The 12,013-nt window shown below is 39.6% G+C and overlaps 1 protein-coding gene across 1 annotated transcript; it reads left to right on the forward strand.

Moving 5' to 3' along the window:
• Window positions 1–1,744: 1,744 nt before the first annotated feature.
• Window positions 1,745–11,455, forward strand: LOC136442965 (forkhead-associated domain-containing protein 1-like). Its single transcript, XM_066440009.1, has 11 exons — window positions 1,745–1,837; window positions 6,017–6,223; window positions 7,045–7,071; window positions 7,664–7,811; window positions 8,297–8,425; window positions 8,654–8,736; window positions 9,168–9,404; window positions 10,357–10,617; window positions 10,899–10,976; window positions 11,252–11,356; window positions 11,444–11,455. Exons 1-11 carry the CDS (start codon window positions 1,745–1,747, stop codon window positions 11,453–11,455), a joined length of 1,380 nt encoding a protein of 459 aa, XP_066296106.1.
• Window positions 11,456–12,013: the final 558 nt, after the last annotated feature.

Genomic DNA, 12,013 nt, shown 5'->3' on the forward strand with positions numbered 1-12,013 from the left:
TAAAAGACATGACAGCAGTTATATGTAAATATGCATCCGGAAGTACCTTGAATTGTACACTAATGGTATGTTTAAAATTAAATCCATTCTTGTATAATTCTATATTTGGATATTTTTGTACATTCTTCATGTATGAGACTGACATGACCTATATATAGGCTGAAAATATCAGTTCGAGGAACTTTCATTGAATAAAAACATATCATTTCAAGACGGTTTGATTTCATTGTGTGTTTTAACCTTTAGCACACTGAAGTAGCCATTTGGCACCCAATTCCCTAGTGGTTACAGAGTTAGGCAGCAGGGAGAAGCATCACAGTCTACCCTCAGCTGTGACACACTGTGCCCTTCAACCACTATGACATAAGCATGAATGTCACCATGAAATATCAATGACCTCTTAACGTTATCCTAGGCCCGCCCTGTTAATGGGGATGTCCCACGGGCAAACTGAATGTCAATACTTGGTCGCTTAGAAATCATTCTTACTCCTGCACAGTCATGATTAAGACGATATGATCAGAAAATGCTGTAGGCTTGTTAACAAATATCAACCTGTCAAATACAGTAATCTTACTTTTACTCAGCTTTCCTACAACCTCCTTGTTGTATTTCACGCATTATCACAGTTATATGACTTAGTGAATGAAGACTTTTATTGTACAGGTATATCCACTGGGTTAAGTACAGGTCAGTCACAAAAAAAAGAACGGTATACAGCTACACAAGTCTATACATTGTCAAATTACTACAAGAATTATGGATTCTACATGGATTCAACTTCTTGTTTCTTTGCAAAACCAGGTACAAATGTAAGAGCAGGTTATAACATAATCTGAATTTATGATAGCCTGTGAACTATTTCTCAACCGAGACGGGGGCTGATACCAACTGCCGCCCACCTTTGACCCATTGTTGATGTCACACCGTTTCATTCAGATCATGTTACATAGGCTTCCAGTCATTTTAACTTGAGAAGGATCAGAGTACTGATCAATAGTTTGTTGGCAAGCACTTTTAAAACTTTGAAATAGCGTTTAAAACTTTGAAATAGCGTTTAAAACTTTGAAATAGCATCTAAAATCTTTATAAGACTTATAATAATCTGAATTTGGAGTTCTGACTGGCAAACAGTTCACAAAACCTATCTTTGAAGGCCAAGTATCTTCATCCTATGTTTGAATCAACCCATCCAAAAAGACAGAACTGTGGGGAAAAGTTTGTAACTGTCCTCTGGCAAGTTTTCAATTGTAATGTTTGTGAATGAAAACTTCCATCAAGGTGACACTTCTCTACCAGACTCAATGGGTTGGTAACCTTAGTCCAGAAAGTGAAAGCCCCACCTTCGGTCACGCCCCCTAGCGGAACGGAACAGTCCCGTTGCTAAGGACTCTGTATGTAAATTTACCCCGTTGCTAAGGTCAATTACGCATGCGTAGTAGATACCTGCGATCAGAAAGCAGGCTTCGGCGAAAGGTGATCCTGTCTACCGAAAACACCGGCCAAACATTCCGTTCAAACCGTCATGGAGCGCTGTAAGCTCGGGTAAAGAAGCCGCCAGGACTTCTCAACACATTCCGGAAGGACAGGATTTGTTTTGGAGACAGATCCTAACACGAGAGACTCTCAAACGGACTGTTTTTCCGACCAGCTTCGAGCGTACGCCATTTTCACACCGGGCGGTCGGAGTTTGAATCAAATACCGCAACATTTGTGAAGTAATCTTTGGTATTTCTGGAAGACGATGAAGGGATTCCTTAAGAGTCAAGAAGGAGTGGTTTCCTTGGGGCCCAAGGTCACGACTGTTGGCCGAGAAAACTGCGATCTGGCAATACAGGTGAGATTTAAAGGGAGCTTATCAGGGGGGAGGGGGGCTAATGGGTTGTGTCATGTACACAATGAAATGACCCTGTGTGTATTCCGTTGCCAATAACATGGATCATACAGCAGTGCACTTGTCCACAGTTGACATTAATGTGATTGTTTCCTCGGTCATTAAACAATGAAAGTGATTGTCAAAAAAGAGTTGTTTAGGATGATTATGACATTTTTATGTTCATAAACAAAGTCTTAATTAAGTGTGAAAATTGATTCGCACCTGAATACAGGTGATCATAAGGTGACACCTGTTTGACAGGTATGAGCCTTGTCATCACACCAGGAACAGTGACATACCGATAGATTATTCTGAATTGGCCTGCTATTTTCCTTCAAAATTGCCTTTAAAAAGTTAAACCTTGGTTGCAATAATTACTGTTTAAGAGACTCTACTAGCTACATTTGTCATTGAGTGATAGAAGAGAGGGCACAAGCACGTAATGCCCTTAAGAATGTTGCCAAGCACATCGGGTCACACCCACTTTTCTCGATAAGTGTGATGGGTTCTTTAACATGCTTCCCCACACACTGGACAAAAGGCTTGATGTCCCCTCCTGAAGATTGGACATTCAGATTGTTAAATAATTTTTAGTTTCTTTGGACATGAAGCAATCTCAAAATGTTTTTATTCATGATTCATTGTACTGGCCTTAGCAGACTTTGAGTAAAAGAGTCAAAGCATGATTACACAGTATGTAAATTTGCCTCCTTAAGTCCTTTATAACAATGTGAAAAAGCATGTTGGAGAAAAGGGCAAGATACTCATCAGATTTTTTATTTCAACAGCAAAACTCTGAACAGTATTTTTTTACGGTAACCGCTTCACCGCAAACTTAAAACCACGGCAAAAATGCTTCTTCTTGTTTCATCCGCCAACTAAAACCACCACACACTCCATTTTCTCCCTACAGCCTACCGTAAAATTAAATCCATGTGAAGTGTGAACTTAAAGGCATTTACAGTATACTAAGTATTTCGCATGTTACAGTCATCTATATTCCATCGTGCCTGTAGCGAAAGGATTTTAGGAGATAAAGTTCTGGAGCAGATTTATCCATTTGTCGCCTTGAAAGCTCTCAAAGGGATTTACATCTGGTAGCTACATATATATCAGGCAAAGTCTGTCCACTAAATCTCTGGGTTGCTTAGCAACTCTGTGAAGTGGTTACGCCAAAGGCAAAGTTAGAAAGGGTTGTTCCATTTGTGCACTGCATCTGGGATCAGATGGGCAAAACTTGCATTCAAGCATTAATAATTGATCTGTATGGTTGTTAACATATTTTGGCAACAGAACAATTTTTCACTAGCGCTTTTAATCTTAACACATGTGCATCACACTCCATTGCTGAAAGTCAGCCTCTTTTTCATTTGTCAGAAAATGTCATGATCCAAACCTAAGTGCTGTGTTGTTTACTTCAGATTTCTTGCCAGACTATTGCGTTCTTTAGTATGCAGGGCTCGAAATTCAGTTTTGGGAATAGGTGCACTGGTGCACCCAACCTAAAAAATTGGGTGCACCAAAAAATTTTTGGGTGCACCACATAGAATAAAGTAGAAAGTAACTATTGTAAGCAAAACCTAATGACAAACCTTACTGTTCCTCTTCATGCGCGTTTGGCACGCGATCTCGGCACACAGTTTTGAAGCTTTCAAAATCGAAATTAACTCAAATTCTAACATCAAAATCTTAAACAAGTACTACAACAAAGATTTTATTATTTTCTTACACTTAGATGTCAAGAATATGCTGTCTACTAGTGTGCAGTGATACCTTTACACATTAAACCGTACAAAAATATTTGGGTGCACCAGTGCACCCACAGTAAAAAATTAGGTGCACAGCTCCAAAATTGGGTGCACTGGATGCACATGCACCCAGTATTTCGAGCCCTGGTATGTGTAGATAAATGTAATAAGTCTCAATTGCACACGGTTTGTAAACAAACATTGTTTAGATAACACAACCTGTAGTACTGAAGCGTGATTAATTAAGGTCAAGCACCCTAGAGACGGGGATTTAAAGATGTTTTGGTCTGCAACACTCTGCGTCCTGTCTGCAAACTTAATCCGTTACTTGTTTGTGAAAGTGCATGGAACATTTGTGATTAAATCGAGTAACTGTTGTATCTATATATCATCCTAACTTGTTGAAAAACGGCCTTGTGGCCGAACAAGCATTTCGAAGAAAAATAAAGGCTTTGACTTGATTAAAGTAGAAAGTTCAGGCTTTGGTGTCCCTAATGTGTTAGTAAGCTACCTTGCTTGCACCATGACAATAGTTACGGTATGTTATACCAGAATCAGATAAGTTTCAAACCACAGCTGAGTATGTATAACTCTCTCCCTAGCACTTTAAACTACCTGTGGAACACATACATGTAGTCAAGCATACCCTTTGAAATGAAAGGATACATCAGAAAATTTTATGTAGATCTAGATCTTTTTTTTTTTAAATCAGTTGTTTTCATCTGTTATCAAGTGATTAAGAATAACAGTTGTACTCCTATTGAAAGCATCTTTTCTCACCTCACTAATGTTCTAACATATCTAGGCATCAGCATCCATGAGGTCACCACATGCCGATAAAAGGAAAGTCTAGAATGTTTGATGCTTAACAATTAGGTTACAAAAACATCATGTCAACAGAGCTCTTTGTAGCAGACAGTTAAAACCAATTTCACCCATCATGTACTCTGTAAAGATTTGTTTGGAGACTTGCAAGACTGCCATGCTAGTCAGGAGTAATATTACATGTACGTGTTGATTAGTGGCTACCTGACAGGTCGTTGGAAGCTAAACTGCACTAAAGCCGTAAAGGCAATGTTGATCATGGTCTGGAGGGCCGACAGCAAGATTAGTAATAAAACAGGTGTGTTTGTTTGGACATGTTAAGCAAAATTTACCTTTTTTTGCATGGGCCTCTCAATTTTGTACTTTTGAATCAAACAATAAGTAACTAATGCCCTGTGACACAAACATTTAAAAGCAAGGGAGTGAAAATTTTGACTTTCAAAAAAGGTCGGATTTTGAAAGTCAATTTATTTAGTCATTTGTACACAGTCATCATTAGTTTTAACAACACTATCACAACGTATGGCGACGTCCATCATGCAAAAATATGACGTCGTTGTGATGTGAGAATTACATGTAACTGAAGATCTTCGCCAGGGTTATTGTAGGCTCGCGAAACTAAGGGTATCATCGTATGGCACGTTTTTGCGCGGTTTTAAAATGGTCAAAGTCAAAGTATGATGTTACTACGCAAATGTGCTGAATACTGTTACTAGTGTTAGTGAATCTCATGACCATAAAGATTTTAGCATATTTTCATTTCCATGTTTTGGGCCCTAAAATTACTTTGGTTGCCTTTAAAGCAGTGTGTACTGTTGAATCGTGTTCTTGAAAAGTGAAACATGTCAATCTGTCTTGGGGCACTGCGGTTTCCCAGTACCCATTCTTGACCCAAACTGCCAGCCAGCGTCTCCGTAATTATCCGCTTATTGCCATTCAATGAACCTAACAAGCCGTGACTATTGTTTGCTCCTTTGAAATGCCATCACAGGTCCCTTCAGGCATTGCTAGAGCAGGCAGGAACAAAAGAGTAGACTTTTCAAATTTTGTCTAATTGATTGGCATGATGTATAGCACCAACATATAAAGGTTATGATATGACAAACTTTTGGTTGTATTTAAAGAATGGTTTCAGTTGTAGATATGCTTAAAGATAGTCTAGTTTTGTGATTCTTGAGTACATAATGAAATGTTTCAACCTACATTGACCCATGATTGTGTAAAACGTATAGAGCAGATAGATGAAATTGAAAGATAAGGGACCAATGTAAACGGTCGGTTTCCTCTCAGCTCTTTCTTGCACTGTTAGCCCATTAAAGATCTTTTCTATGTATTACGTACACTGTTAAAATAACCAGTATCATCATTTAACCAATTAGTACCAAGCAGAATGTTGATTGCCTTAAGGTTTCCATCTTGAGATGAAATTGCTTCTGGGTATTGTGAGTATAACCATGGCAACTAGAATAACAACTCTAGTTTTGATTGACAGTTACAGTAATTGTAAGGAAACTGTTATGGTATAAAGTTGTATCTCGCTTATAACAAACTTTTGTCTTTGTCCCAGACACAGAGCGTAGAGCGGCAGCACGCCGTCATTGAATACAGCGACGTGGAGAACTGTTTCGTGCTGCAGGACCTGAACACGGTGCAGGGGACGTACGTGAACGACTGCCGCATCCAGAACGCCGCCGTGCGGTTGGCTCCCGGGGACATGATCCAGTTTGGGTTCGGAGGAATGCCGTATGAACTGGTTGTCGAGGATGCACCTCAGGTATGACCAGGTCAAGAATTCGTAGACACAACATATATATACCGGGAATACGTTGTAGTATTTTGTACACAACACAAGTCTGGTGATCTTTTCATACCTCACATATACTACTAGTACATTCTTTGGTCTTACGCCAAAAATAATTACTCAAGCATCTGGATAAAATTTTGAAAATTTTATCCAGTTGCTTGAGTAATTATTTTTGGCGTATCTTACTACCTGGATGTCTAACTTTCATCAACGTATTCTTTGGTCTTGTTTGTAACTTTCTCGCACTTCTCTTTTGATGCTTTTGAAAAGATCTCTGCTAGTTTTCCAAAGATTTTTGGAAAAGCTGTCTGAATCCATTTGGAGCTAAAAGTATTTAAAGACCATATATTAGCTAAGGTTATATCTATCATTTACTAATGCCTTGAAATGGCCGGACTGACGTTTTTATTCAAAGTTGAAAGCAATTTTCTAAACATGGGCTCTAATTGCACGTTGCATAGAATTTTAGCTGCATAGAATCTTTGACAACAAAATAACCCCAAATGCTTCATGAATTTTTAATTGGTGCACAATTTTCACCTGTAACTGAAGGGACATTGCATGTCGAAATGTCTAGAGATCTTCTGTTATCAACTCCTTCTTATTCTTAAGGAAATACTTGGTTTACATTATCTTAAATGTTCTCAAATTGTTTTAAAATCCTTGAACTCTAGTTTTTGTATTCCTTATCTACATTTTGCTGTTCCTTTTTCTTGCTTTGGATTGCTATGTAGTTCATGAATGATCTTAATCTCACTCCTACCTTCACTCTTTTCTTTCCATGCTTGCAGTATCAACATAGGGTAAGTCAGAGCAGGGTGAGTTAACTTAAAGAAACACCTAAACATGTAGTAAATGCCCATTTCATTACCTGATGTGTAAAGTATGCTTCTCTCCCTGTTCAACAACAATGGAATGTCCCTAGGGTCTGTACACTAGTGCTTTAGTTGGGTTGATCTGCTGCATGTTGACACACTATTCCCTCATTTCTATGCACTCTTTTTCATGGATAGCAAATTTCAAATTTATCCAGTTGCTTGGGTAACTGTTATCTTAGTCATGAATAACACAATTTGAGATTTTAGTCACTGTCAATGCAGAAATGTTTGCGGGGATTTAATGGGGAGAAATTGGGAGTGTCCGTGGTGGTTTTGAGTTCAATAGTAGCGTTACATTCACACAATAGAAAGGTTTTTCGTAGTGGTTTTAAGTTAGCAGTAAAGAGTTTACCATGAAAACCGTGAACATAAAACCACTGCGAACATTTCTGCATTTACAGTATATCAAGGGAGATAGAGATTTTGATAGAGATTAGGGATATACGGTGTGAAGAAAGAAGGAATGACAAGATAGTAGTGTAGGAAACATTGATTATTCCTTAGTATTAAACCTTACATCTCCTTCTCACAGGTGTACTACCCACCTGTCCAGCAACGCCCTGCCTGGAGTGCTCCTATCACCATCCTACAGACATCTCCTGTACCTGGGTCTTCCACACAGCTGCCCTACCTACCAGCTACCACCAGTACTGCACCCAGCTTTGCATGGGCTGGATCAGGTAAATATATACCTCCTACCTACAGCCATCAGTACTGCACCCAGCTTTGCATGGGCTGGATCAGGTAAATATATATCCTACCAGCTACTACCAGTACTACACCCAGCTTTGCATGGGCTGGATCAGGTAAATATTATTACCTCCTATCTACAGCCACTGGAACTGCACCCAGCTTCGCATGGGCTGGTTCAGGTAAATGATATATGATTGTATCCTACCTACAACCACTAGTACTGCACCCAGCTTTGCACGGGGAGGTTCAGGTAGATATAACATTATATGTATCCTACCTACAACCAACAGTACTGCACCCAGTTTTGCATGGGCTGGATCAGGTAAATATAGCACAGAATGGCCACACATTTGAAGGCTTTCCCTACAACGACTTTGGGAAGATGTTGTCACATATTTCATGTTGAAGTTCAAAGATTCATAGCTAGAGTTTCCAGGTTCTGATGCCTAATGTTAGAAACATTGTGTTGCAGGCTCCCCGGTGCTGCCCCACCCCCCACAGAAGTCCCGCCCCTTGAGTGCTGGGGCCAGGAGGGGAAGTTTTGGAGCCAGTCTCAGCGACCCCAACACGCCCAAGAGCAGTCCTCCAATGCCTCACAGAAGTAAGGGTCTATGATATAGAAATGTATCTCATTCTGTAACGTAAAGAATTTTTTCTGTAAGGTACATTTCTTTCTAAAGAAATTTTTGATAAGTTAAACTAGTATAATAATGTATAATAGACAAAGAGTTAATATCGATGTTGTGAATACTGTATTCATTATCAATAAGTATGTCAGATTCCAAATTACAATGCTGTAAACTAACCACTAAATTTTACCTTTCTCCAGCTATTTCAGGCAGTTGGGTAGGAAGAAATGGAGTGAGTGGATCTCCCACCCCAGACATCTCCCCTGCACTACTGCAGGACAAGGTTTGTTTTGATGCCGACTTAAATCTGTATGTCTCCTTAACCAATAATAATTGATTTATCATTACACGTTGTAATACAACAGCTGCTATGCTTATCAAGATATATTGCCATGTAACAAATCACTGTATAAATGGATAAATCACTGTAACTTCACAGTATTGCATTTTTATTTGAAGAAAATTTATCAAATCTTTCACTTAGAAAGCACTGCAACTTAAATGTATTTAATTTTTATTCAAAGAAAATTATATCAAATCTTTAACCTATAAATTAGAAAGCACAGTGACTGTAACTTTACTCTATTAAATTTTTATTTGAAGAAAATTCTAACTTAGAATATTTAACTTCTAAGCACTGCTCTGAGCTTGTCCACTAACTTACACTGTTTAAAGAAGGCTCATCTCTTACTAACGATGAAATTTTACCAATAGGAACAAAAGATTCTGCGTATGGGTGATGAGATCGGCAGGCTGGCTGTGTTTGAGGGTGAGTGTAGGCGGAAGGACGCCATCATCGAGTCGCTGCGTAACGAGGTATCACAACTTCACACTGAGCTGCGGAAGGCCAAGGAGTCCGGCCAGGGGGACGCGGTCGTCACGCAGAAACTCCTGCTGCTGGAGAACGAGGTGGAAGGGAGGAAGTCTGAGGTCAAGGCTCTGAAAGACCAGGTCAGTTAATACTTTCACTTTCTTTTTGGGTGTCAATATCTTCCCTTTGATGTCTTTGGATGAAGGTATTTAACTCTCTGCTACATTTGTATAACTGTTAGAAATACAGTTGTACTAAAATGACATATCATATTAATATAGATACAAGACTGATATTGCCACTTCGATAGATAGGTACAAAACTAGTGACTGTCCATTTGTGACTGTTGATTTTTGTACTTGCCAAGTCTGAAATGTTTTTTGATGGCTTGTTATAATATAAAGTACATGTAGTAACATCTAGTAACGTAATTTCACATAATTCCAACACCCTGAAGAGAAACGTCCAAACAGATCTCCAACCCAACTTTCCCCAGTATAATACACTCCTGTATGTCATGCCTGGGCCTGATACGGGTGTTCCGGACCGTGTTATAACTTTCCGTATCACATGAGGTTCTAGAGTTGTATCACACTGGCTTTGATAGAATATCTCAAAATAATGCTTTTCGGGCGCGCCGGTTGCGCCGCCGTCGAAAATTCGAATACCGGATTCCGAGGTTGGAATCAATATTGTTACAGTTCGAGGACACAAAACTCCCTCAACTTCTGGCGCATTCTGCATTGAAATGTATGTTTTCTCGGGTGGGTATGACATAAATGAAACACAACACGGGGTATTCCGCATCACCCTCAGTCCCAGCCCTCCTACGGACGTCGGGCGATCCTACCCGCGGTTGGGCTGGTACCTCAGGTGATGTGGAATACCCCGTGTCGTATTCTATATGTATATCAAAACTGTGCATACCTGGAGGGTGCTGTACTCAAGAGTTCTCTCAAACCCACTTTTTTTAATATTGGCAGATTTATGTAACCCGGCAGATTGATGTTAAGATGTTAAGGTTTATAGCAGTGATGATTGCAGAGACCTGTTATTGACATATTTTTATTTTGTTTCCCCCCCCCCCCATAGTTGTCCCACATCAGCAGTGGTATGGGCAGCACGTCCACCCTCCACAGCGAGCTGTCGGAGAAGGAGCGCGAGATCGGCAGGCTCATCACGGAGAACGGGAAGCTACGCAAGGACTACAGCATGACGCAGGGCCTGGTGACCTCGCTACAGAGGGACCTCTCCAACAAGGAGGTCGCCATCAATAAACTGAAGGCGGAGACGGACAAACTGAGGAAGGACGTGAAGGATAAGGACGTGCAATTGGCTGCCATGTCTGCAAAGGTACAATGTTTCTTTTTCAGCTACATCAGTATAAGTTTTGGAAAGCATAGCAAGAAAATATGTGGTCGAGTCACGTGACAAGACGTGATCTGACTTTACTAGTTTGAAGAGACATAGCTTCCTAGAGTAGCAATCTCTTTTGTTGTGTGTAAACGTTTAAATATTTGTCAGAAGGAAATGCTAATTGCATACTATTGTTATTTTCAATGAAATGGTCATGTCCCTTTTGCTAGCTTTTGACAAATTTATGATCTAACAGTATTGTTTGTTTTGTGTTTCAGTTTTCCCGGATTCGTGAGACCAAAAACTTCGAAGAGGCTTTGACAGCAAAAGAGAAGGAACTGGCAACTCTGAGAGTGGTATGTATAGTGACTGAAAATGGGATTTTTTTTGGTAACTTGAACGTAACTCTCTAATAAGAACTATAAGATGACAGGTATAATTCCGGTATTGCATAACTACAAAAAGTAAGAAGAACATGGCTCACTTGAATGCGTGCCTTGGTTTGTCTGTAAGATACAAAAACAGAATTATGTACAATAGAAAGAGAGGACATGATAATGACATCTGTGCCATAAAGATAGCATTTCAGGTTCCATGATTGATCAGGCAATGTCTTTTTTTTTCACCACAGAAACTGAGGAACAGTGAGAAGAAGGCAAAGGATGCAGATGTCACAAGCAAGACACTCAAGGATGAGTTAGACCGTGTCAAGATCCTACTGTCAGAGGAGAAGGAGGTGAGTGATTTAATTTATTCTTCTACTTTCAGTATGATTTGATCTAAAGTCAGGAGCCCTGTAAAACTTGTTTTCTGACTGACACAGTCTTCCTGTTAGGGATTTTTTAGTATTACAGGGTATAGCATATAAAGACAATTCAAACTCTTAGTTTACAACTGGATAAAATTATTGAAGAAGAGTGATGGATGTTACTCGAAATGTCCGGAATCAAATTATCAAATTTTATCGAGTTGAAGAGTTTGAATTGTTCACCTGGATGTCTAACCTTCATAAACGTATGCACAGGGTATAGCATGTCAGTTTCCTCAGGCAATAGAAATGCATGGCAGGTAACACTACCTTCCAGTTGGCAAACAAAAACAAGTTTCAATTGGTATTTTACTGTAAATTCAGAAATGTCCGCCATGGTTTTATGTTCGCGTTTTTTGGCGGTGAACACTCAGCTGCTATGTCTGAACACTCAGCTGCTATGTATAAAGCACCATGAAACGTTTTGCCTACCGATGAACGTAGCGCTACCATTGTTTCAAATGCGAACTTAAAACCACCGCGAACACTCCATTTTCTCCCTATCACGAAATAAAAAACACGCTGACTTAAATGCATTTACAGTAATGTGGCTAGCTTCTCATTAGCTGACAATATGCCATTTCA

Source organism: Branchiostoma lanceolatum, chromosome 10, assembly GCF_035083965.1.
Source record: "Branchiostoma lanceolatum isolate klBraLanc5 chromosome 10, klBraLanc5.hap2, whole genome shotgun sequence".
NCBI classification, from domain to species: Eukaryota; Metazoa; Chordata; class Leptocardii; order Amphioxiformes; family Branchiostomatidae; genus Branchiostoma; species Branchiostoma lanceolatum.

Excerpts from the sequence above, each read along its gene's own strand:
- LOC136442965 (XM_066440009.1), top strand. The coding sequence starts at position 1,745 with ATGAAGGGATTCCTTAAGAGTCAAGAAGGAGTGGTTTCCTTGGGGCCC. Across the intron at positions 1,838-6,016 it reads ACTGCGATCTGGCAATACAG|ACACAGAGCGTAGAGCGGCA; the intron begins GTGAGATTTAAA and ends TCTTTGTCCCAG. Across the intron at positions 10,977-11,251 it reads AACTGGCAACTCTGAGAGTG|AAACTGAGGAACAGTGAGAA; the intron begins GTATGTATAGTG and ends TTTTCACCACAG.